Source organism: Hyalella azteca, unplaced genomic scaffold (genome assembly GCF_000764305.2).
Source record: "Hyalella azteca isolate HAZT.00-mixed unplaced genomic scaffold, Hazt_2.0.2 contig13313, whole genome shotgun sequence".
NCBI lineage: Eukaryota > Metazoa > Arthropoda > Malacostraca > Amphipoda > Hyalellidae > Hyalella > Hyalella azteca.
Window position 1 is genome coordinate 21,001 of NW_025943241.1, and position 26,908 is coordinate 47,908.

Sequence of the window (26,908 nt, forward strand, 5' to 3'; positions counted from 1 at the left end):
GAGCTACGTAGTGTCCTTGCAGGAACTCGTTTAGATAAGAACTTGTAATGCGTTCCTTCCCTGCAGTCATGGGACACCTGCGCTGTCATATACAGTAAGGCTTCCATTCTTTTACTGATATCTGAGTCACATGCCTTTCAGTCACATGCCTTTTACTGATATCTGAGTCACAAGCAAAGATACGCTCAAAATGAATGGCGCTACATAACAAACATTGACAATTTTATTCTTCGCAGAGCTGCTACTAAAATTGTGGGAAAAACACCATCATGAAATTGAATAATTAACCTAACCAATTAATTTTATTAGAAGCAATTAGAGTTAATTCCATATTAGAAGCCATTTATAGTTAATTCCAAATGGAGGAGTGTGAAAAGTAAGTTCGAAAACGATCAGATAATAAAACGAGTGCAACTTTCGCGAGCACTCGAGTGCCGTGTCGTCGTACTGTCGAGTAGGAGGAAGTTTCAGCGATGATAAGCAACTAACTTCGTAATCAACAATTTCAGTCTTCCACGAAATATCATAGTGACAATGTTATTGTTTGCAGGCCGTAAACTTCCTAGCTAATTTTTATGTGATATGTTTACATCAGTTGTGAGTAGTAGCGACTAGTTTAATATTTGCGGCCAGTATATATCAATATATTCATCACGAAGCAAAAACAATACACGGTAGAGTTTTTGTCAGCGCGCCGCCGGTAGAGGAGCAGCTGTTGGTGTCAGGTGTATTGTCGCGCCGACGTCGCGCTCTGCAATTCATTTCATAAGAACAAAGCGGCCGCCCGGCGCAGGCATCGTATCGGCCAGCCTAGCCGCCGCATCGATAATACGGATACACAATGGGTTCAGTATTGATATTCCGCCACCTAACATATAATGAAATGCGATTCATGTTCATAGTCAAAGTCACTAGTACAAAATTTATATCGGAGGCGTAGGGATAAAGGCCAGGCAGAAGTCAATTCAAATGGCAATAGTGTCACTGATGTAAAGGTGGCTTAAATTCATCTTACACTCAGTGGTAGGTGGCATAGAAGAAATCACAGTTATTTCTCTCCGTTTCTTTTTAATATTCACAAAAAATATTTTGTGCGTTACCAATCATTAATAATTCCCTGTACATTTCCATGTCGCATATCAGACGAGAAGGCGTGACGGCTACTGTCTTCTATGCCTGCATGGATGTGCAGCGCCAGTCAATCCAGTTGAGGCGACAGTGCTTTATTAAGTCCTCCGAGCGATAACCTGCTGCTTTTTAGGCTCGTACGGCCTCCAGCAAGACCTAATTAAATGCCATCGGTGATTTGGAGCAGACTATCGTGATAAACCTCGTCTCGCGGCCCACACACCTCGAGCTCCCCGACATCTTGCACCGGCGTTGTTCCGTGATGCAAGCCTCACATTCCACTCGTGTTGATAAGGGTCCCGCACTTTTCGATTTTGAACTATCTTTATTAAATTTCTTAACAATGGTATCTGCTGAATTCAGATAGTTCTGAACGCATCGAAGCTAACTCTGACGTGCCAATTTAGCGGGTTGCTTGAAGGAATTACTGCATGGTTATCCGCCCCGATGATCATGGAAAAATTATGACATACCGGTAGTACATCTACGTCCCTTACTTTTAACTGCTTTCCCTTCGAAAATCCGACACACAAAGAGAGTGTGTTGACACACCCCATGACAGTAATACTTTTTGTTCCCGAGCATAAAACTCTCGAAGCTCGCCACTATTTATAGACACACTGCACTTCAAATGTTCGTGGAAATGAGGATTTGTTACCGTTTATTTCATAGCATCACTTCTTATAAAAAATAATATTGTTAATGTCGTATATATGCTATGTAAATCATTTTGACCTCCATCCAAAATTCTGCCGGATTTTCTTAACATTGTTAAAATTCAAAGCCATGACTATTTAAAGACATACACAAGACCAAAGAAGTTTCGATTGCAGCGCTATGAAGCGTGGTCTGCTCAATGTAAAAAATATGCAGTTTCATCTGAATTGAAAAAATCTCGCAGCAACGTGAACTGTTCCATAACCTGCCTGCGATAGTAGATTTCATTTGCAAAGGTAGACGCTTAGCAAACTAAAAAACTATTGTCGCAGCGAAATAAACGCTAGTGCCCGATAAATGTCGTGTCAGAAGACAGGTACGAGATATATCAAGACAGGTACGAAGTATATCAAGACAGGTACGAGGAATATCAAGACAGGTACGAGGAATATCAAGACAGGTACGAGGAATATCAAGACAGGTACGGAGAATACCTGGGCGACTCTATACCCGAATTCCCCATGAACATGGGACAGCAGGGCCAGGCAGGCTGGCGAGATCAGACACAAGTCTGGGGAAGATAGCGAGGAGGGAGCGGAGCAACACTGCCCCAAACATGGCAAACGACGCTCTACGGTCGATGTTAGCAGTCAGTGTTCCAGTTTATCGTGTCGCCATAAATCGCCGATGTCGTCTAATTCTTGGGCTCCCACGCAACCCGCACCCCAAACGCTAAATTTAGCCAACAAAATGAGCGAAGAACCTGAAAGGCTGCCTAAACACGTCCATATAAGCGGTACGCTTTTGCTTCCTACGGCGCAAGATTAACTTGATTAGTCTACGCTGGCACTCAATGAACGTACGATAGAGCAGGCGCTGAGCAGTGAGCAGCCTATCGAGAAAATGAGGCGTCTAGGAGCACAGCCGTATGCATCACTGTCTAGACGTAGGTCCATAACTTGATGATGGAGTTTAATTTACTCGCCTCTGGCAAAGGCAAACCCAAGTACACCACCTAATATGATTTATGTTCCCCAGATCAGCACGTTAATTGTGTTCTCCGATTTCGTCCAGCTACGATTTCCCGAGGTCGGTTTTTTCGACGTCTGGAAGACAGATGCGCGACACGACCAGACGGGGGCGGAAGGAATTGCCGAGTTGCAACAGCAGAGGGAGGTACTCCAGGCGGAAGAGACTTGCCTCCAAGTTACGTAGACTGACTATTTCGAGGACCCGTGGCTAATAATATTTTTTTTTTGCATTAGATTGATGGTGTATGTTCTCCATAAGCACTTAATTGTTTATCATATACGACGATATTCTTTATTCTAGCAAAAAAACATTTCAGCTTAAATAATTATTAGCACATTGTTTGTGAATTTAGGGTTCAATAGTATGATCTTTTGTAATGTGAGCAGAATTTTGTGAATTATGTCGCCTTCATCGATGTTTCGTTGGTAAGTAGATACGAAGCATTCGACAAATTAATTTTAAGTAATCGGGAACTTTAACAAAGCCACTGGACCTTCTTCTAATTCGATAGCAATAATACTGAAACACGTCAATATTTTATTCATATCCTACGCCAGCGTCTGTGCGACTGATGCACCCTAATCTATAGCGCTAGGCAGTGCAGAGAGAGGCTGCCAAGTGAGCGCCTCGGTCATGTACTTGTAGTCATTTGGCGCTCGCAAAGGCGCTCCTTGTAGTTCAATTAATCAATTTAATAATAAGAAAGTGTATTATCGATTTTATTTTTGCTTAATTTTGCAGAAAAATTAATTTTACGTTCGTTTTAGTCTCAAGTGGTGATTTATTTATCCTATGTTACGTAATAACTGGGTTCTCATTATACTTATTATTACTTATTGCACCTATATACTATGCAGTCCTATTATACTTATGTATTTGATTGCGCTCATTTTAAAGTGCTCTAGCTTAATACATAAAACGTAGAGGATTAAACCAATGGCAGCGATCAAAACTGAAGTGAAGGTTCACATGCTAACTAAATTTAGATTTTTCGTATTTTAGCTCGTATAGCACTACAGATTTGCTAGTAGGATGAACTGTAACTTGACGAAAATAAAATCATCCTGATCCTCAATTTTTTATTTGCATTCCATTCAGCGACTCATCTATACTTGAATGTAAAATCTCGGGCAACTGCCTTCTTACTGGATCAAAGCATCAACACTCGATCGGATAAATCCAACTTCTTATTCACTACTAGATTTGTAGTAGAATTCTGAAATTAAGCGAGCAATAAATGTTCCATCAAAGGGCAATTCCAGACAGATACCTAAACGAACACCTTGTGTTTTGGACAACTCGGGCCCTCTGAGAGGAACTCAAACGCAGGTCAGCAGAGTTTGAAGGACATAAAAGGGTTGACTCCTTCGTCACTGAGATTTAATATGCAAAAACGTCAGGAGGTCTGGTGCTTCAAAATGTCATTCTATCGTAATGAAGAAAATGTGTACCGTTTCGCGTACACCGAATGTCCAGATAAGGTCAGAGCGGCCAGGCGTTGAACATCAGCTACTCTCGGGCACAGACCCTGCAGCAAATTAGAACCAAGTAACTGAAAGACATTTTGGTCCGCTGAAAAAATCCCGACGTTTAGCTGCAAACGAAGCAAGATAGCTCTTTGTCTGGGCTTCTGTAATGGTATGTACGAAGATTAGCTTGTCATGCTGGTTATCTCATCTCGGAAGTGAAACAAGTGTGATCATAAATACCGAGCAAGAAAAAGAAAGTTGTTCGCAGGTTGAAGAACGGATAATTCTTGCGTCGGGTTTCATTAGCGTTATACCGAGCATCCCCGTCCAGCACGATGACCATATTCTAAACATGCTCAACGAAAACACATCCCTAATTACCTAGACAACACTTGAATAGTGTTAAATTGCAACTGACGACAGCAAATTACGACATTATACTTGAATTAGTTTCGATAATTTTCTACTACTTGACAACCCGTATACGTGGACCGTCTTATTATTTAAGAGATAACAGTCATGCGGAAATAGGCGTTTGTGTTAATAAGTGTGCAAAGAGAGAGGCTCGTAATTCCGACGTGTGTTTCCTTCATGATGTTCATATCTCTTAATACTGTTTTGTATTCAGGCATTAAAAATATATTGACTACTATCAGTGCCGTTACCATACAAATTTTTAGACCGATAGTTAAATGAATAATTCAATCAAAGTAGATAATTTAGATAATTTTGAACTTCCCTTATAAGAAATTCAAGCAAAAAAAGATAGCGCTTGCAATCGCTTGGCAGTTACAAGGATGGCACCGAGGTAAGGTATGCCGTGGTTAAGAAGCTGTAAGAAAATAATCTAAAGGTACTTGAAGTGAGGCGTGATTATTGATTTATAAGCACGACGCGCTTATCACATAATGGGACGTCACACGCAGAAGTGTTACAGGAAGTGGATGTAAAGCATGCAGCGTTTTAAATTGGTGATAAAAGATTTTTTTAATATAGATTGATTAATCACTCAAGCATAGGTTACGAGGCTACATACTGAAGCATTTCGGTTACGTAGCGACCTGGCCAATTGAACGGTCATTGTTTGGACAGAGTATTTATTCACTTGAACTCGGTGTAAGTTCTGGCGACAGACCAGAGAGCAGCCATTCAGGCAGTATGAACTTGTGATCGTTTTACTCGAACGGCACTGGAATGAAAAAATCGGCTTTATTATTGCCGTGATATCAAAACGTGTTTCGCTAATGCCTTGCCAGAAATCGTGATGGCTTTTGGTCAGTTATGGGGTTTCGTATAATGTTGCCAAAACCTTGCGAGCAAATCACGTCTCTAGTGATTGCTTCAAGATTTTGAGCGGCCGTGTGTTGTCTTGTGAGCAGGAGAGTTACAGGAATAAGTACTAGCCTTACTAGGATAAATAATTTTTTAACAATTTATCCCCTAATTACTATAGCACCCGCGGAAAAGTTCGGAATTCTCCTTCTTTAATCTTTTGGTCCAAAATGGACTCTACACTTGCGGGAACTTAATTCGAGGCTTCATAATCCTACCTACTAGATAAGCTGTGATCAGTTCTTTGAAATGGGGAATAGCGTGAACTGATCAGCCAACGCACAACTAAAATGTGAAAAATAAAACCACGATGTGAACTGTTAAATTACGACCAGACATATGCAAAGACTCCCGTGGGATATATTATGCAGCCTTGCTTTGTAATATTCGGCCTATTCTTCAGCGCAGACACTGCCATACTACACTAATATTTACCGTGAATACGAGTAGAAACACGTCTAGAGTAGTAGCGCTAGAAAACTCTTGTAGAAATTGTAGGTTTGTGACGCCTGGTCACGTAGTTTTCAGTACAGAAATAAACAAACAAACGATGAAATGCCCTACACTCATGCTGGGACACATTCCATCAGTTCATACAGTGTTCAGTAATACATAACGTCATAATAACGACGTCGGCACTAGTCATTGCAAGAAATTATCCCAATTGAACAGTTTTCAGTGCACACTTGCACGTCTTGTCTCAATACTTGACTTCTCAGCTGCATGCTGTGATCATTATTGAAAGGAATAAAGATTGCATGAATATCATCAGTTTATTACGTTCTTACTTTCTAAGAATTAATTGGTCTGCCGTAAACCATAGCAATAGCCCCCCACACCTAGCTGACCGCGTTGCAGTCCCACGGTCTCCAGCAGCAGCCACCACCCGCGCTCTTCTGACAACCGAACGCCCAATGTTTTCCTCTGATTCACGAGTCACAGGAGAGTCGCAGCACCGTGCTCGATATGCGATATATCAGCACGCCTGTCAATTACGATACACGATCGTCAGTGTCATAGAAGCCTTTAACATACATATAGCAACTATGTTTTTTGGACGCGAAATGTGGGAGTGCATGTACTAGATTCCTTGTGTATCTACTAGTACATGCCTATCAGGCTACCTGCAGTGAAGTTATGAGGTCTACCTACGTTGATCGCGTTAATTTCAAATCACTTCGTAACGTTTAAAAAATACTTCAGCTTGTAAATCATGTCCAGAGGAGCATAATAACACACAGCCGATTCTAATTTGTGCAGCGCTGTTAGTTTTGAAATCTGGCATAACCCTTCACGAAATTGGAAACTCTCGGACTCATCAGAAGGCTAACAAATATTCAGTCACTCATCACTATCAACGGGTGAGTGGCAGGGCTACAGAGGCCGCGTCTAATTAATCTTGTAAGTTGTTTCTTACACAGTTCGTGTGGCTGAAGCGGCGGCTGCTTCTCTCTAATATATTGCCAAAAGTGTGTGTGTTTGTTTAAAGCCTGGGTTCAAATATTTAGTGTCTGTTATATTTCGCGTATGCACGACACTTCTTGAACCGGAATATGATCGAGGCTTGAGAATTATTACAAGAGGTAGAATATTAAGGCATTGTGAAACGGGCACGAAAGTATTGCCGTATTTAACTGTTAGGCAGAAGACCCATAACTGAAGACCAATATTTTGAAGTGAGAGGCTCATGAGAGTTTTCTGCTGTACGTAAAATGTCGCTTTTAACGGGTATTTTTTTAATAGCGTACATTCACTTTATTATTAAGGACGGGATTCGAAATCCGGATACCTGAAAACGCGCAGTGTACAATGTACATTTCGCACAAAGAAACGCAAGTAAATCATCGGCACACCTGACAGCGAATGTAGAATTAAAAGTTGTTTCATTGAATCGACGTTAATTAAACGTTATTTCAATTTCATTTGCGTATACGGGGACGTAGAGACGCCTCGATCGTTCGCACGACTTAATTCCATTTCTGGCAGCCAGCTGTTGATTACGGAACTTGTGCGAGGAAAATCATTTGATGGAAAAATTCTCCAATGATATTAATAAAAACTTAGTCGAAGAATTTTACAAAACAAAACTTTATTGCAAATAAGTAGCCTACAAATTTGAGAACTCAATATATATGCACACAAATATTTTAATGTCCCGATACCTATACAGTCTTAAACCCCCGTGTTGTAAGGCATCTGTTATTAATATCGACAAATTGTGTCATAAAAATAACATTTTGCGACTATGGTAAATATTCCATCACTGCAATCTCTTCAGTACACTACTATACACTCTATCGACCACGACAGTCATTTCTAGCAACGACTCCCACGTGGCCCTTGTAAAGGTTCTGATTCCGTCGTTCCTGGATGTAACTATACTCTTCGTCGGGCATCATTTAAAATTTCTTCAGTAATGCACTAACATTCTTCAGGCAGCGGTTGTTTTTTCTTTTATATCGTAACTATACATGCTAAAGTTCAAGGTTTGAATTACTGTAGTATACACATCCTACACTCTATGTTGTAAAAAATTCCGTCCAGAACCTACATTATAATTTTTCAGTCCGCCGTAAGAATACATCGTGTGATGTATCACACATTCATTTACCGTCAACACATTATTTCGGCTAAAACGCAACTTGAAGTGCATGAGAAAATATTTTAAAATCATGACAGTTTTGAAGCACGAAGAGATGGAGTAGCTTCGCCATGTACAACTTCATGAACGAGTCGATGAGGTCGTGAGAGCGTTCATGTAGGAGGCCATGTCGGATCATTTAAAGACCATGAACATGATGTCAAGCCATCCTTCAGAGCTGAATCATGGTCCAACACTCGTCATTAACGTATAGAAAATGGACTTAGAAACATCCTACCAATGATGATGAGCTGCAGAGTGAGAAGCATGAATGATTTCATCATTGAGTTGAAATCCTTGTCTCCTCAATATTAACAATGCTCTCACTGTTGCCAGCCATGCCTTAGGTCAAGCTAATAATGAATAATAATAATAATGAATAATACATATTTTACATATCTCATTTGGAATGAAACTTTTTTTGCAAGTTAATATGAGATTGAATAGTTTCTTCCGTAAATGCTCAAAAGCCTCTCGCCGCCGACTGACTTCACACACCGAGACCAAGAATCTGTTAAAAGTTTCTGGAAATCTAGACGTGTTCCCCATGAATTGTAGAGAGAACTTGATCTCGAGTGTGGCATTGCTTAGAGTCTACGAGATCGTAGGTATAGAATTTTCAAGCACAACCTCGCACGATAAATAAACAAACATTAAAGATTCAAGTGTAAGCGTATAGCAGATGAGATATCCGATGAAAAAAACATCACCCCATTCATTTCATCACAGGAATTTCACGTTCGTTAATTGAACCTATGGTTACAAACGCTCCCCAGCCGAGGCAAAGCTATCAGGATGATCGAGCTCCCTACATGGCGTGGGCGGCACAGATCGCCTGTTGCATCGCGATGGTCCGACGGAGTACGAGTGGCGTCACCGTTTGTCCAGCTTGACGCTCCATAATGGGACACAGCGAGCCTGTCCTACACTTTCTGATAATTTAAGATGAAGATATGGCTCTGATCACACGCCTCATTAAATTACAGATCAAGGAACGTACTGAATTGCTTCAAAGAATTGAGTTGTTTTTATGAGCCAACTTGCTTGGATACTTCATGAATTCTATGCGAGATTCCCTTGACGCTTTATATCTAGAGCTGAAATTCGATAAAATTATTTGTGCCGTAGAGAAATGCATAAAAACATTCAAAGTTATTCTGGATAATCTTATCATGTTAATTTAATATTTCAGTAATGTAAAAATTAGCGTATTCGCGACGAAACCTAATTTGGATGTATATATAAAATAAAGTTTAAAAACACGCACCCTAGGCCCGTCAACCACGATGATAACGAAATGAGTAACACTAATGATGATGTAGTTTCATTCCTAACGATCAAGCAGTGTTCATCTTATCAAATGAATGTGCGCTGGCATGAGTCTGGCGACGATAAACAATTCACGCTATGAATTTGGCGCGGAAAAATAAATTAAAAATATTACATGACAGCAATTACCAAAAAAAAAATTAATGGATAGTCTGGATTTCATAGACTTCTATTGCGCGGGTTCGTACCCTCTCAACGCTCCGTGAATTCGACTTCCCGGTGGATGAAGACGTCAAAAGACGCCCCACGTACTGCCTAGAACAGGTTTGGGTAATCCATCTCACCATGAAAGTCTAAAGAAATAAATTAGCATCTGAAAAGCAGCGACATTTGCAGGATGTCAGCGGGAAGTAATTCGATGGCTGAAGTTAAATCGACGAGACGTAGCGGGAAAATCGAAAACTATTAGTGTTTTTCAAAAATAAATGAATTGTTTTCAGTAGCAAATGAAAAGTATGTTAATATCAAATTTTTCTCTCTAATATATAATATGTCTCTATTAAACATCCTTTCCATCAGGTTCTATAGCAGTAGCATCACAGCTGCGTTTGTGTATCTGTGTTTGGTGAGTTGAATTATTTTACATGACATTCAACACACGATGGACGAACGGACGAGAGTTTGCCCTCTGAGGCGAGCAAGAGGCTGAGTCGCATTATAACAATGGCCGTACACTACAATATTTGTTTCATATTGTTTGACGCAAGATCTTAAATATAATTGTCAAAATTCATTGAATTACTGAACTACTAAGTGAATCCTACCAATGGCAAGCATGAGATTAGGATTTCTTACGACTTTATATACAACTTGAATAACCCTAATAATTTTTCTTTATTATTCCCGGTGAACCCTGTTGGGATGTGGTGTTCCTATCTGTATACGTGGTCCATGGGCTGTCGATGTTCAAAACTTCAACAATAGGCCTTGTAAATACTACTACTACTACTAGGATTATAAATGACGAGGAGTTGGAACAAAATGGTCAACGCCAAATATACTGATACATTAATCTTGCTTGCCTCATTTTAATACATCGAAATTTGAAATTTGTTCCAGTACTGTTAATGCCAAAGTTTAGCAGAAAAATTATATATGTGTGTGTGTATCTCAAACTTCCCGAAAAAAAATTATTACAACTACTAATGGAATAATAAAAAACTTCATGACTTGAGTTAAATTTAAAACGCACACCTGTAATGTTGTCCGTCAAATTTAAAAATCCATGCTCTAATTGTTTGCATGGGCTTAGGTCATGCAAGCAGAAAATGAGTGCAAGCAGAAAAAGCCCCATAACTGAACAAGTTATCAACCAATCAGTTTATAATTCATTCAAATAATTAGCTTCTTGTTGAGCCGAGTCATTCCTGTCGCTATACATTCCAGCGAGCATTTTCTGATTTATTCAAGAATCATCAGCATTGCATCAATTATCAGTTCGCATTAAAGCATACTGGTAGCACTTCTTTTGCTAGCATTACTTCTGCAATAAACGATTGAAATGCTTCCACCAAGATAAACTGTTAGTTTATTGTAAGGCGTGGATAATACCTTTCAACCAGTTGCTGTGAAAAAAAATGAATCATTATTTGCGCCAGCATTCCTTCAATGCAATGCCATCACAAGTCTTCCTTATAAAAGGTCCCTATTGCAGTAGCAGCGCCTGAACCAACGTGTAAGTGAACATCAGCCATTCAAGATGCCGACACTTCAGTTGCCAGTTGGCCACTGAAGACCAACTGCACCGTGTCTCTCCTGACCGCGCGTCTTATTCAACATTAATACAGACTGCCAATTTAATCAGAATTTCAGTGAATTCATATAAAGGTTCGAATTTCAGTTGAACAAACTTAACCAATTCTTAGATAGCTACTGCTAATAGTTTGATATCAAGCGCAGAATCATTGATACCTCAGAGCAATTTAGCGAAACAGTACTGGTTTAGTAGCTAACACAGGTTATCGCCAGCAATGAGCAGGTTCAGTCGTAGTTTTACTACACAATAAACAGAATGTATTTATCAGAATACAGTTCTCCCTTAACATTTAACACAATCAGCTGAATCGTAACCCATCAGCTTAAAACACTTTGTCGCATCGTTTCTGTTCCGCACCCAATTGAAAGCTATTTACAATTATAAATAGTTTTTCCTAATTCTGTTGTCTTTTAGACAGACCTGCCGGAGCCTCGTACATCCTCATCAGCGGGGCACGCCAGAAAAAAGCTCGTATTTAGTGCCACAGCGTATCTCACACGCCAGCCAATTAGTGCGCGGTGCTTCCATTACATTAAGGGTAACTCGGACATTAGGCGGCGCAAAAAGCCTTCAACAAGGAAGCCGGCGACTATACAAAAGTGTTGTGCCTAATTGATGCACGTGAAAGACAAGAAAAAGTGTATAACAATTGCAACCTAAAATAGTTTACAAGAATTTACCACACCGCATTTATTGATCATTTGTAGTAACTGAAGCCTAAATTATCGCACTGTGTCGAAGGATATCGCCCATAATAGCACGAAGACGGATAGATACTACCCTTCTATACTACAGCTGATGGCAATAGAAAATAGCCGGAGAAGAGCTCTGCAGCTTTATTCGCTCGAGTTTTTCGAATAATATTTTTGATGAACGATAATCAAATCAAACTAACTTTTAAAAAGTCCCAAGCTTCTGGTTAAGACAGGCGTTATCAATAAGCAAGAAATTACTCATTCTTGCAAATTATTCATTCTAAAATCAGTCGAACTAATATTCATATTGCTACACGCATCAGGGGTCTTTCCCGAATAACTGCCGTTCGTATGCGTTTACTGAACTGACACGACGAATGATAGATTCTATCGCCATCATTGAGAGTATCAATTTCAGCGAAGACGTCGGCCACGCTCCATCATGTCCCATGCATTTGGGCAATTGACGACAACTGCTTGTCGTTGCAGCTGTAACGCCGAGGCGAAGACGACACAGCGCCTGTCTCTTATACACATCTAGATGTGTATAAGAGACAGATATNCTTATTCTGCCTTCTGATACTAATAACCAAATTGTACGCTAACCTTCTTTTCAAATTACCGTTATTCCCGTGGAACGGCTAAGCCCGTATTTCAATAATATTTTGTATCTTAAAATTCATGAGAAAAAAACTTACATTGACCCCTCTAGTGCTTGGCGCCATTTGGGACTGACGAATTAGTAGTTCGGTATCGACAGCAGCCCACCATGACGTCATCTTGACCCACCTCATATACCCTGAGCTTGCTATTGTCCTCAGGACAATATTGTGAGCGATCAGCGTGTGCTGCTCGAACCCGCAACCGCCGTCCCGCACGTACACCGCGCTGCTGTTATGACGATTAAAGGCTCATGAGAACCGACGAGATCGCAGCTCAGCATGACCTTAAATGTTAAATACAGTATAGTCATCATTCGGATATATAGATGGAGTATTTGATGGAGACGTATTCACTTCTTGGCTTGCTTTGAAACAAACTGAAAATGCGAAGACGCGGCGAACAAAGATCGAGTCTACACAGGTACCTATTGGACATATACTTTTTTATAATTAGTATAGGTTGGCAAAATTTGTTCCTTTTAGCAGGTTTCGTTGAAGACCAGCGAATCGATCTATTGAAAAAACAAGTAAGAAAATTGTCAATAAAAGGAATTTTTTATAATTGTAGACTCAATTATTGGTGATGAATTTGCGCTTTGATGCAGTCAGGTAATAAGAAACGAGTTCAAATTTGTGTGAATGCACATTGATCAGATCTAACATCCATTCACGTGCGATCCTCTTAACCGCTTGTTCCAAAAATGGTGCGTCTATTTTGTGGTATCAGAGTCGGTTATATTTCTGCGGTGATCGACTCATGTTTAATTCAAAATCTGGGACAACAAACCGTAGTCAATAAATACAATTTGTAATGCTATGCGATGTCCATGAAAATAAATGTCCCCAATAAGTCTAAACGCGTTGACTCCAANTACCACTTCGGAGTCAACGTGTAATAGATGCAATTAACAAAAAAAATATCGAAAATCGCAGTTATATAAGTGACAGCCGAGTTTCGATTACTCGTAACGACGGCCAGCTCTTAAAGTCGACCCAGACCTGAGTGAGCGGATGGAAGGCTACGTGTTAATTCATGCAGCGACCGCACCTCCAGGCGCCTGGTGATGCGACGGCACAGCGATAAGCCTCGTAAAAATTTTACCGATAATGCAGTTATGTACGTGATTTTATAACGGTCGTAAATAAAGGAGCGAGCGCGCCTTTAGAGATGCTAACCTCATATTATAAAGATGACTAGTATAGCTTACTCAATAGCAGCGTGGAGCAATAGTCATATAGGTGAGCTAAACGCCTTTCGCGATGGATGAGATGCCTAAGCTAGCGTGAAAACCACAGAGAAAACAATGACTCAGCTGTAAAAACTGCAATGTCTGCCTTCTTGTTTCAATTTCATTGTGGCAAAAATAGCTCGAGGCTTGACTAACAATTTATACGCATAAAACTCCCGTCGTTCGGCCAAACAACCAGACTTTTAAGCGTCGCATGAACATAATAAAGCGGACTCTAAACCAGTTTAATGGCTCGACGCGTCATATAGAACTCTCGATATTGCAGGTCACTGTATATACCCGCGAAAAAACATCATATAAACGAAGTGCATATTTATTAATTCACATTAAATCATCACTTTGTGTCATAATACACTCTCGTGTTAATAAATGCAGGCTTGTACGCAATCAAATGCACCTGAAATCAGATTATGGATGAGGATTGGTCCAGTAGAGAGATATATTGACGCAACGCGATATATGACGCGATTTATGCTATATTATATCGCGGCATCACTTGGCGCACAATGTAGTTACTCTGAGATCAAACTTCGTGTACAATTTATTGCTTGCTTACAGTATTTTTTTTTTTCTCCAAAATTTGAACGCAACATTTTAAGAAAAGCGCAGCAAATTGCACATTAGGCTATTTACTTGTTAGGAAGCTTTTAATTTCTCATTTAGGTTCCATGTCACCTCTGACTTACCTCGTTATGAGTTAAAATAACGCTTCATTGTTCCACAACAAAGAAGAGATGTTAAAGTCAGATATTAAATGAAATAATTCCAAGTCAGGAGCTTCATTAATTAAAAATAAACGCCTCAGGATCCACAATTCATGATGTTCATAAAACCATGATTCTCTTTGTTGTGAAGGTAATTTTAGCTAAACATGTCCATAATACTCGCATACATTGGGCATTATTCGCCCATTAATTCATTCAACGAGCCACAACTTCATTGAGAAATGACAGAAAATAAAATCAACAGAACGCTCAGCATGCGTTACAAATTTTTTTATTCAATGTAAATTAGCAATTTGGCAGCCAATGTAGGTTAGTAGTTCGGCACTTCCAATTGTCAATTAAAATGTATCAACTATCCTGTCAGAATACTTTGATTCCATGCTTGAAAATATAATTAGTGGAGATCAACTTTCATCCGCATATAAAGCATGTAATTAATTAATGATGCCAAATGATAATTTTGAGGCATCTGCGTCTCATTACATTTTTTATTCAAGAAAGAAAGAAACTATAATAAAAACTTCATTCTGATCATATTTAGAGCTTTACAAATTTCCGCAATTCATATCGTTTCATCGGGTCGTTACGATACGTACGTATCAGTTAATCTTTACTCTTTTATTTTAATTTCGATAACAACTTTCAGGAAATTTTTGTGCAGCTCCAATTCAAATATTATAATTTTCCACAATAAATTAATTAAAATTTTTTCACATTTTTTCAAAGTTATCGTTTGCTTTGTAGCATCCAGACCATTCAACGTGGCTGAACCCAAGCATTGCACCGCTTAAAATAATTGTAGATATTGAGAACAAAAAATAAAATCTAGGAGCACGGTGTCGGAGTTTCAAGCCTCCAACGTCTTGCTTCACTATTTACCGAAAAATTATTCTTTGTTTCCCATCTACAGGCAATTACGGTCCAAATATCCAGGAATCTGCGCAATTGCCCATTAATAGTTAAAAGGTTTCCTTACTTATCCTTAATTTACTTATCGAGGACACAAATCGTGTTTCGATTTACAACTTTACGCCGGGTTAATTTTTATTTGTATTTTACGGTAAATTTCTCGTCACTTCCCTTTGCTTCGGTTTAGTTCGACTAAATCATTTCTTGCCGCATACGTTTATTTATTTCCATTAAAATGCTGTGAATTGAACTTAGCTGATTAGTTTTATTACAGATAATTTTCGTATAGATTGATCTTCACACAAGCAAAGCTAGCACACAATCTAACAGCATATCTAGTATTAGAGTTTCCCCTACATAAAATAGAGCGCTAAATGCAGCCTTATAGTTACGAAAGTACTGGGCAATGAAGGTATAGAGAGCAGGGCTCCATTACAGAATTGTTGTGTCACGTGTACACGAGTACTGTTAGCGAGGAAACGACATCAGGCTAAAATGAAAATAAAATCCATTGTGAATAAAAACAAACGCGTAATTCTGACGGGATGCTTGTTTCTTGGAAAATTAAATGTTGAGGGAAGTTTCAAGTTCCCAAAGTAGCATAATAATGGTAATTGAACTGAAGTATTTATTCAAGGTTCTCCCACTGTGCAGTGCATGATTATATCTTCATCTGTTTAAGTATGACCGTGGACTTTATTTGCTATAGCAAAATTTTCGTTATTGCTATAGCGAAATTTGCGTTATTTTATCTTTGAGCACTTCTGTTCTTTGAGCAAACGAGAAATACACACAATTACGTTCAAATAAATCCAACCAGCATCATCACTCTTTCAATACATCAGCAAAATTAACAATTTACCAAATTATGCATTTGTTCGTGCTGGTAACTACAGAAATATCTGAAATATTCTACAAAACGATTGAGTCCAGCGACAATATGAGACCTGAGAGCATAACTGAGGCGCCATCAGCTACAAGGGCTAAGAGTCTTGCCGCACCTGACGTTATTTATTCAGGCTGCATTTATCAGAGCCACTTTAAATTCAAATAAACATCCTCCGCCCAGACACAACTCGCGCCGTTCCCTTTTGCCCGGTTTTTTGGGCCCAGTTTTTGCGGTGAGACAGGTTGCAGCGTTCGTCAATGGAAGCCTCCACTCCATCCAATGAACAGGTTTGCGCGGTCGAGCATCTTGCACAAACGATTGTCAACGACGCTTGAGTCTCCACGCGGTAAAATCAAGGTATCCTCCTTCTATATGGAACGAATTAGGAAATTACAACCCGGCTCCACCTGACGAGATATGCCCCAAATTTTTGCATAAAACAGAAATTTTAATAAAACCACGAGAAAAAAACGTTTTCATTGCACTGGCTAAATAACTTTTATAACTTAAGGCATACTTTTCACATATATTCATCGAATACTGAATTCGGTTCACTAAAAAATTAAGCCAAAATGATTTTGCTGAAGAATTTAGTGTAGTCTTGACTTATCGTACATTAATTAAGGAGTACTGAATCATAACTTTTTTTAAATCAGGTTATTTTCATACGTAAAAGTTTAAAATTTTCGGATTTAGAAGTTTAAGATTCCGTACCCGCCGTTCTTAAAAGTAGAGGTGCCGTGAATGCGCTGATAAGTATCATAAAAACAATTTCTACATGTATTTTAAATCTTTCTACAATACATGATGTACATGCAACGTCGACACGAATAACGCTCCGCGTATTCAGGATATTGTAAAGATTTCAGAATAAAAAGCTTATCGATCTCATGGCGTTGTCGCTGAAACTCGCTTGGCCGCCCCATGAAAGATGCTCTTGATTGCGTCTCTCATTAACTTTCACTCACTCGCGTCTATCTATAAGAAACAATTCATAAGGCGGCATCAAAGAAGGGATTCTTGCACAAGAAATAATATTGAATGGTGAGAATAGATATTTCACACGACACTCTGCTCGCACATAAGTAATTGAAACATTCGTTGAGACTAGTGAATTTAATAAAATTTCAGAAAATTCTCTTAGTCTATATCACTATATGAGAACAATATTTTCATCATTGATCACTGCCAATGTGACAAGGTGATATCGGTATGTCCTCCAAGATGGGCATAAGTTGGTATACTTAGTTTTTGATACAGCTGAAAATTACCTCCAGAAAGTTGAACGCGAGCAGCAATTTTTGCAACACCATATTCGATATTAAGAAATGAATGCATAATTGATTACGCGACCTAGCAAATCTTGTGAAAAATAAACTGTTCAGCGGTGGACTCCAAGAAAGTGCTCACGAGCTAATCCATTAAGTTTCTATTCCGACACCAGCGGTCAAGACAAACGACTAACTATTAGTCTTCGCAGCGAGCGTTGATGTCTGTGGCAAAATGTATACATTGCTGACGTATGATGGTGGCCTCAGCGAAGGCGTTGAACAATTGAGTATTGCTCATGTGACAGAATGAGTATGCTCGGTGACAAACATAATATTCTTTGAAAAAACTTACTTTTTCTGCGGTTGAGTTGCACTTCCAGTGCATATGGAAAATTTCTTTTAGCCCAACAATATTTCTTGTAGTAACGTGTGATATCAGTTGTGCCGCAATGTCGCAATTAACATCATGTACATCATAGACTCTTTGACTACTCAAACTACACTAGAACCATGGGCGAATATTTGAGAAAAATTAGCATCAATCTACCAGTTCCTTACTGAACCGGTATGAAAAATTGACGCGGTGAACGTCAAACTTTTAGAAGACGCTCTCAATATACAATTAAGATGTTTCTACAATTTTGTTAGAAAAAAAAATGAATAAATAAAAAATTACAAGTGTTGAAGATACTCTCGAACCAGCTCAAGTTAAGCTTGGCCGGGTTCATTCACAGCGTTACTAGTTAGAATCATAACACGAACGACTATGACTTGACCAGCATATCCGAATTGTGGTTTAACCGTAGCATTTGGTCAGCACACGACACGTGCTGTCACTTCACGTCGCTCACGTGCATCCACCGCATGAGCAACACAGAGCCATCACACACACACACACGGCACATCTACAGAGCGAGGGAGGGGCCCCTATACGCCCAACTTCGAGCCATAAGACTTGGAAGGATTGTCTGCAGTCGCATGGCACTGTTAGAACTATCGTCTGCAGACATTAGACACTGGTAATAATTGCCTGCAGACATTAGACACCGTTAAGAATTGCCAGTAGACATAAGACACTGGTTAAGAGTGTCAGCAGTTGTGCGATACAATCAGAAGGATTGTCTTCAATCATAAGACACGGTGAAATTACTGAACGCGGAGGTGGATTCCGCTCCATCGTGTAAACGATAGGCTGCAGGCGTACGGCAGAGTGGGAAGAATTGTCTGCAGGAATTAACGAATGAGTATAATGGATTGTCTGAAGCCATACTACATAAAAAGAAGGATTGTCAGCAGTCATACGATACGGTGAAAAAGCAATCGACTCGATTTAACAGACAGTCTGCAGTTAAGCACCGCAATGAATTGTGCGCATCTCTACAGTACTTCAAAGCAGTTCAGGTAAACTATTAACTAGACATCAAGCGAACAATAAGTTTTAAAATAATACCGCTCAAAATAATTAAAATTTGCTTTAGGTTCAAGATAAAGGACGTCTTTTCTGTCATTTTGAGAATAAAATTAATGCCGACTTCATAAAAAATCGAATGCATTTTTTCCATTCAAATAAGCAACATAACATAATAAAATTAAGATTGCCATTTTAAAACTTATAACAGCGGCACTCAGCCACTAATCAGTCACGACACTCGCCCCTATGTATACATGGTGCTGCTTGTAGCTGTCAAAGCTTTACTTCACTAGAGCTGCAACATGCCTTATATAAAAGAAGCCGGGCCGGGGCGACAGCATGACAAAGTACTCTATTAAAGCCGTCACCAGTCCCTATTATTGCTTCAATAATATTTTTAGAAGCAAGATAAGCGAGCCATGACACGAGGCACGTTGGCCAGATGGCTGTTGTCTCTGCCAGCGACGCAGGCAGCTAGGCTTCATTTCGAACTCAAGATTAAAATAGAAGCGACGCTGAAAGACGCGATCACGCGAGACGCAAATTGCACGCCTCTCTCGCGCACTTCTATAACAAAAGCGCCGTATGAAAATTCACGGCTCGCTCTTATCTGAACTGAATTTGCGGAGCTCGGCTGCGGGTCTGATCGAGGAAAGCTGTGGTGTGCTACAAAAAAGGCAGTCACTTAATTCAAAGAAGTTCAGGAAATGAGAATATATAATGGAAATGTTTGTAATTGGGCTAAATAATATTCACGCATGATGTTTTCATTTATTTTTTCCCAGTAATTATGAGTAAGAGGGGCAGCTTAGCCGAGCTGACATCATATGGAGCATTGCTAGATGCTCGTTCTAGCATTCTTTGAACTCGAGTTATATCCCGAAGAAATTATATGCCATGCCAAATGTAAATGGCAATAATTTATCAAAACTTGAATCGAAATGAGTTTCTTTTTTCAACAGTGAAGGGTTTGGGATAAAAATCTATTACGTTCGGATGGAACGCAGCGATATGAGCAAAATAATCGTCCAAGCATAGCCGGCTTTTCGTCTAGACCTAAAAGTGTATTAACAGAAGGCGTCAGCGACTCAGCGTTCGGTGTGTAGTTTAAAGGGCTCAAACCTGCGATGTTTAAATAAGATTTAAAATATGTCGCAGAGGGCGGGAGAAGGGAACAATGTAAGTAATAGATGCACGTTCCGTTTCCTAATCAATTTGGTTAGCAATAGACTTCTTTTGTTGCAAGTTGATATCACAATTTCATGTGGAAGCTCAAACTTCAAATAAAAACTATGTTCGCAACTTTAGTTTTTTTATTTGAAATCTTTTTGTCCCAAATTTTCCTTAATAAGAAGCCTGGGCTGATGTTATTTCATCAGATTTGACCTCATTAGATGCTGATTCTCGCAGTTTCTACACGAGACGCCTGAGAGCTTAGAGCTGTGATCGGATCACATGACTAAGCACTGGCTGCCACGAGATTTCTTTCCCGACTAGGACTCGTTTCATATTCCGATCCGATCTATAATATAACTCGAAAAAAATGTCCATAATTTTAGCGATTCGAGATCTCTCACGGCATTTCTGTGAGAGCTGGCGAATAGCCCTACTTCGAGACGAGCAATGCACACAAAACTAACATCGTGCCCTAGTACTGATCAAATAACATGGAACGGACAACATGTGTACGCTTTTTTTAAGATGCCACATTGTGGCAGCTTAAAAAAAACACGATAATTGTTACAAGGGAGTAACGTCGGAAAAATTATGTCGTTTAGAAATGCATCATGGCGTTAAATATATATATATACACATATTTGCCAGATAATCTCATTTTATTGCACAAGTATTAGAATCTCTACTTATAAGAGAGGTTACAATGCTTGAGAAAACGTCAAGATCAACTAATGCCTAATCAACATCATCCCAAATCTTATGAAACGTTATAAGTGTAAGAGGGTGCGTTTTCTGTCACACCCTTCACTTAATATTTACCTATATATATTACCTGATGTTGGTTGAGGCGGTGATAGCGGTCACGAGGATTAATGACAATAATGAGGCACATCGTGGGGATGAATGCAGTGTTATTTAAAGTTTATGGGAATATAAATCGGAGTATTGGATTACAACTTTCTGTCATAGGCTCGCAACTCTAATGGTATTGTGTCTGAACATATCTGCAAACGTTCTCTGTCCTGACCGCATTTACTGCTTAAGTGCAAGATTATATAGCTTATGCTAAGCTCACGTCACAACGTGAGTCGCTAACGGGTAAATAGGGAGAGGGCAATAGTTAAGGAAGATTTCATGGAAATATTCCAATCAAATAAGGTATCATTGAAGAAATAAGTTATTAATGTGGAAATAATCAAGGTCGAATGCTAGTAACGAATTGTTACCTGACACAAGAGCGTGCGATCAGAGCTCGTTCATCCCCAAACAAAGGGCGGTTAGACCAAGCTGACCACGACGTAGAGGAAACATTGGGTGCCAGCAACGAGGTTATCGTACACGTGATCTGCCACGGCAATACTACGGCACGAACTTTCCTAAGTACGCCGCTTAGTACTATTGTGACACGCAAGCCAGCCGACGGGTGTCGCGACAGCGTAGAACCTAACTTAGTCAGCGTAAGGCTTAGGTAGGCTTTGCAATTTCGCGACCGTTCCCACAGCTCTCGATTAACCTGGTAAAGACCACACACGTCCGCAACTGACCATCAAAAAATGTGTCTTGTTTTCAAGTACCAACAATTGTGAATATTTAAAACAAAAAAGTATGGTGCGAAGCTTTTCAGCTTCGATCAATTTATAGGTTTGGACCGATATTACTGAGCACACAGTCTTCAAAAAATTATGAGCTCAGAAAATAAAATCACCTCACATAATAACTTCATGATCGATGGGCGAGAAAAATATTGGAATGTGTCATACGAATGTTAATAAATGCATAACTAACAATAATTACCGGGCATATGAGAGAACACAATCACAGTCTTGGCAACACACTCGTTATTTGCGGCACCATATGCGTCATTTTACTGAATAAAATTAGAAAAGAGCAACAAAAATTAAGTTGATATGATCGGTGGGCGCATGTTCATAAGGGCTCCTCACGTTTGCACATCAACTCGCACATATTCATCTAAATTATAAACGATGAAATCATTTGAAGGAATAGTTGAAATTCAATTAGCCTTTTGTTGGTAAACACTCCAAATTAATCAAATAGCAATGAAAGTAGTACTGCAAAATTCGCTCTTATGGCTACACGGTTCGCTCTTTCAAATGTCGGCAAATGTGAGGCATTTTGTGCCTCAGACGGCGTTCACAAATACGAATAATTTCATCAAGGGATCATTGGCTAATTTACAGAACATTACGTAATCTCTCCAACATCTCGGCCACGGAGGAGTGGCCTCCTTCCACGCCTCTTTACACGAGGTAAAAATGCTTTTCCCCCGACATTAACTAATGCGTATATCCTTTCAAGTTCATCCGCCAATTTAGCTCACGAGTGAGGAGTTACGAAAACACTTGTTGTTGAATAGTTTCATGAGTTTGGAGTCAACCCAAGCAACTTGCTGTAAATCTTCATTTGCCGCATGAACTCGATCGCAACTTGGGATGCACAAATCAAGCGAAGAAAGAATTGACTTAATTCAGTAAGGGATATGAAATTCTTAAATATATAAATGTAACTTCTACATATTTTCCAAAATAAGTACTGGTTAATGTTCATGTGTCCTCTTAGGCTCTTACCATGTTAGATGCTCAGTTACTTTTTCAAAAACTGCCGTGCGGTGACGAGGTGTTCGTCTCCCGCTATAGGTGAAGTTAGCAAGACCGCAAGAAAGTTTCGGTTATGACGCCATTAGGAAGAGAGTGAAAATCGCCACCTCGACGAAATAGCATGCGATTTATGCTCATCGCGACCATAATATCAGTCTATATACAGCTGACATAGTTTACAAATGCAAATGTCTATGCATTTGAACCGAAAAATAATTGAGTGCCCCACTGCACGTTCTGTGATGTGATCGGCTTAGCACAAAAGAGTCTCGAGACGTCGGAGGAACCGAGGCTGCTTGCGCTACTTCTCGAGCTGACCTCTGACACGGCGCCGCCTGACCTGCCGCTCAGCAACACCAGCTGCGAGTGTGGACTAAAATCTCGCTGCCGCATTCCAAAAGCTCGGTAATGGAATATACGTTTCTAAATGGTCATTGAAAATTTTGTGCGCCCTCTCAATCGTTAGCCTATACAGTTAAATCAATAAAATTTAATTAGATATAACGTATTGTGCATTAGACACACTGGCATTCATATAGCCTAATCGTATATGTATCACCACAAATCCTCTCATGGCCAGCTGCCGTTGAGTGTTGACTACTACATCATTTCGAGGTCGGTTTAGGCTTTGCCAAGGATATGCTGATAACTGTATGCATCCTTTATCAACAGAAGTCAACTGTTGGTTAATATGTATTCATCGTAATTACGTATGTCGGTATGTATTAACATGAAAATAAACATTCCAACCTGAGCGTTGAGTGTAAAACTGCAAGAAAAAATACTGGCCATATCTAGGTAAAGCTATAATTATTGTAATTTAAGGAGAGCTGAGTTACGCCTAGTTAACGGATACTCACCTTTAAAATTAAGTAGAAAGTAATGCAAGGTGCAACGATGGAAATAAGAACCATGCAGATAACCGTGATGCCCAATAATCTTGCGGGTCTCCATTTGCCTGTATTGCTGATCAGTGGAGTCAAACCATGAGATACACCTTCCTCGTGACGACTAAGACGGCCAAAAGATTCGTCTGTTCCGGTTTGGACTGGCAAAGGATTCAAACGCTTCGAATTTCTTTGCTGGAGGTAAACATTTTCATTAGGCTTTGTTGATAATTCTAACCCAGCGGAATTGGTAGTTTGCTCGGTCAGGGGCACGACGCCGAGTGCCTCGGCCAGTGACTCCTGACACGGAGGAGGAACTTCTGAAGGTGCGCCGCATTGACGTCGCGTAGAGTCAGCTGATGCACCTATTACCTTTGGGCCCGATGTCTTGAGGGCCCCAGGCCCCGTCTGGGCCACGGCTGCTGCCACGGTGGTGACGACGCCTCATCGAGCTCCTGGCCTCATAAGTAAAACATTTTGCTAGGTCGCGCCCTGGTCCACTAATGCACTCAACCGCAGCTTGCCGTCATCAACTCTCACCCAGATGACAAACAAGAAGTAGAACACCTTCAAATTAAATGAATCGAATAGAGAAATAAAAAATAACCACTTTGTGTAAAAAATATTTATGAAAAATTTTTATTACTAACAGTTATATTAGTTGCATTAAGCTTTTTAACAATCCTTCTCAACAAGTCATTTTGAGTTTAAATTTCGATTTTTATCGGTGAGTTTTGTTACTGCTGGTTGGATCCAATAATTCACCTAACCAACAGCCTCGCAGTCACTAGTGAAGGAAACCACGTGACTGGCAGATGCACACGCTCACTAGCTACGCGGGTGACGTCTCAGTCTAGACTGAGAGGTGAGGCATCTACCCAGCGGCTGGCTGCCGTAGTCATGATGGTCGCTGCAGATGCGGTTGCCAACCTCGACCGTTGAGATCACGCTACTCACAACCTTACGTTCGGCAGCCTCTGCCCTCCTCCGTGCACCTGAGTTGCACCGTCTCGCAGTCGTAGATGTCAATACTGTTGAGTTGTTAGTTTTCATAAGCTTCTTTATTAAACTTAATTCCATGATATTGAATCCAGCTGTTCTCAGAAAGTTTGTTCTCAAAACCACAACATATTTCAATCACTGTTAGCATATTTGCTAATAGAAGCTTTATGAGAAAGAGGCAGTTTTCGCTGACATAACATAACATAGTGATGTCGGCGCTGAAGCGTAGGCCTGATGTGGCCTGTCGCCGATTCTTGATCTTTTCGTGCCTTGTTCACAGAAGATCTAATATCGTGTCATTTGACCGGATCTTTTCATGACTGAAAATAACGTCAAAAAATACCCTACTTGAAATTGGCAAGAGAATTTTGATTATTTCGAATTCTTAATATACTCTCAGTTGAAACATTGGTCTAAAATTGTATAAAAAAATATTCTCTAATGCATTCTCTACATGTTTTATAATATTAACTGCTAAGGAAACGCGCAATTTTTCCAAAATTGAACTCACCTATGTAATCATGAACTTTATGATATAATATGAGATAATACAGCTTGATGAGCAGCATCAATTCATTGATTTTTGGTTTCAAATTGATAAGCTTCTACCCATGTTTTTTCCAATTTGTCTCTATTTCTCTGCTCTGTTGGAATCGCATTTACATGCATAAAACCAGCTTGAACAATGTATGAAGCTGAAAAGATGAGAGGAAAATTTTCCGGCAGATAACTCGAACCTCATGGGATAGTTATTTTCAGTACTGGCATGAGTCCAATCTTCAATTAAATATTTAACTACGTTCATCAGATTTCGACATGTTCATTTAGTCAGACTCTCTACTCACTTTCTGTTTTCATTTCAAATGGAGTAATAAGCCATTCGGGAATATATTTTGCACAACTTGGTAACGTGTTTTGAAGTCTGTTCTCAGATTATTCAGAACTTCAAATCTACTCGTATATCTCTGCCACTGTCTAAAAGCTCTCAGATTCTTCCATCATTAACATGTTAAAAAAAAATTCAACTTTACGTTCGAGTGAACATTCAAATAACTCAATCTTTGCTTGAGAGCCCATTATACTTGTTGATTATTATATTTTGTCTTGAAGATGATTTTGAACTTCATTAATTTTTAATAACTATCTGTAAATAAACAATAGCTTCTGCGCTTTTTAATTCATAGCGTAGTGATTGATCATGATTTTTTGGAAATTCCAATGGCGAATAATACAACCTCTGTAAATTATCGCCTCTTGATAACCAACTCACTTCAGTGTGCAGAAGCAGTCGATTGAAAGTTCGATCATTTTCTTCACATATTTTTGCAAATTGTAAGCAGTTCAGAGAATGGGCATTAATTTGTATCTAAAGCACACTTAATATTTTGTCAGCGTATCAAACGCATAGAACAGCATACGCACGCAGTAAAAACCTTTCCTCACGATAGATAGAAAAAAAACTGATTATGTAACCTGCCGTAGATGATGCGCCGTCGGGTGAAACGGCACTATATCACCAAACGGAATATTTTGTTAAGAGCATCAAGACAGTCAGCCGCGGTAGTCGCCTATGCATGGTGTTTCTTCACTATGCATTCGACAAATAACTCCTCTCCTGAATTAGATACAATAAGATGACCAGCAAAGAATTTGCCAGCGATCCTTCCGACCTCGATGCTCCTACGCCCAATTATTTGTTACTCCTTTATTCTGGTGCAACTTTTCCAGCCGGGTTATCTTCTCCCAGCGACTGTTACAGCTGTTACAGTAAGCGTAAATGGAAGCAAGTAAAATACCTTGCTGATTTCTCCTAGTATAGTATAGTACAGTATCGTCGGCATTGAAGCATAGGCTTGGACAGGCCTGTTGCCGATTCTTGTACTTTTCTTGACTAGTCTGGCCTTATGGTCATATCTTCTCAACGGACGGTAGGTTTAAAATCGCTTCTAGATTTCAGTTGCTCCGTAGGATACGAGGCATTTCAAGACTCTGGTCATGATGGCGAACGGAATATCTCGTACTCCTGCAGAAACGACAGAAGCGGACCGGAATCGAACGCTCGCTTAAGC

At 39.7% G+C, this 26,908-nt stretch overlaps 1 protein-coding gene across 2 annotated transcripts in view; it reads right to left on the reverse strand.

The window, feature by feature from the left end:
• LOC108681374 overlaps nt 1-24,680 on the reverse strand; it is a 44,298-nt gene extending 19,618 nt beyond the window's left edge. For both annotated transcript variants that reach the window (XR_001931494.2, XM_018170392.2), the window contains exon 1: nt 23,811-24,680. Coding sequence is in view for 1 of the 2 variants with exons in the window: in XM_018170392.2 (XP_018025881.1) it covers nt 23,811-23,864 (54 nt within the window). In the remaining variant the exon portion in view is untranslated. The remainder of the gene's footprint in view (nt 1-23,810) is intronic.
• Nucleotides 24,681-26,908: the final 2,228 nt, after the last annotated feature.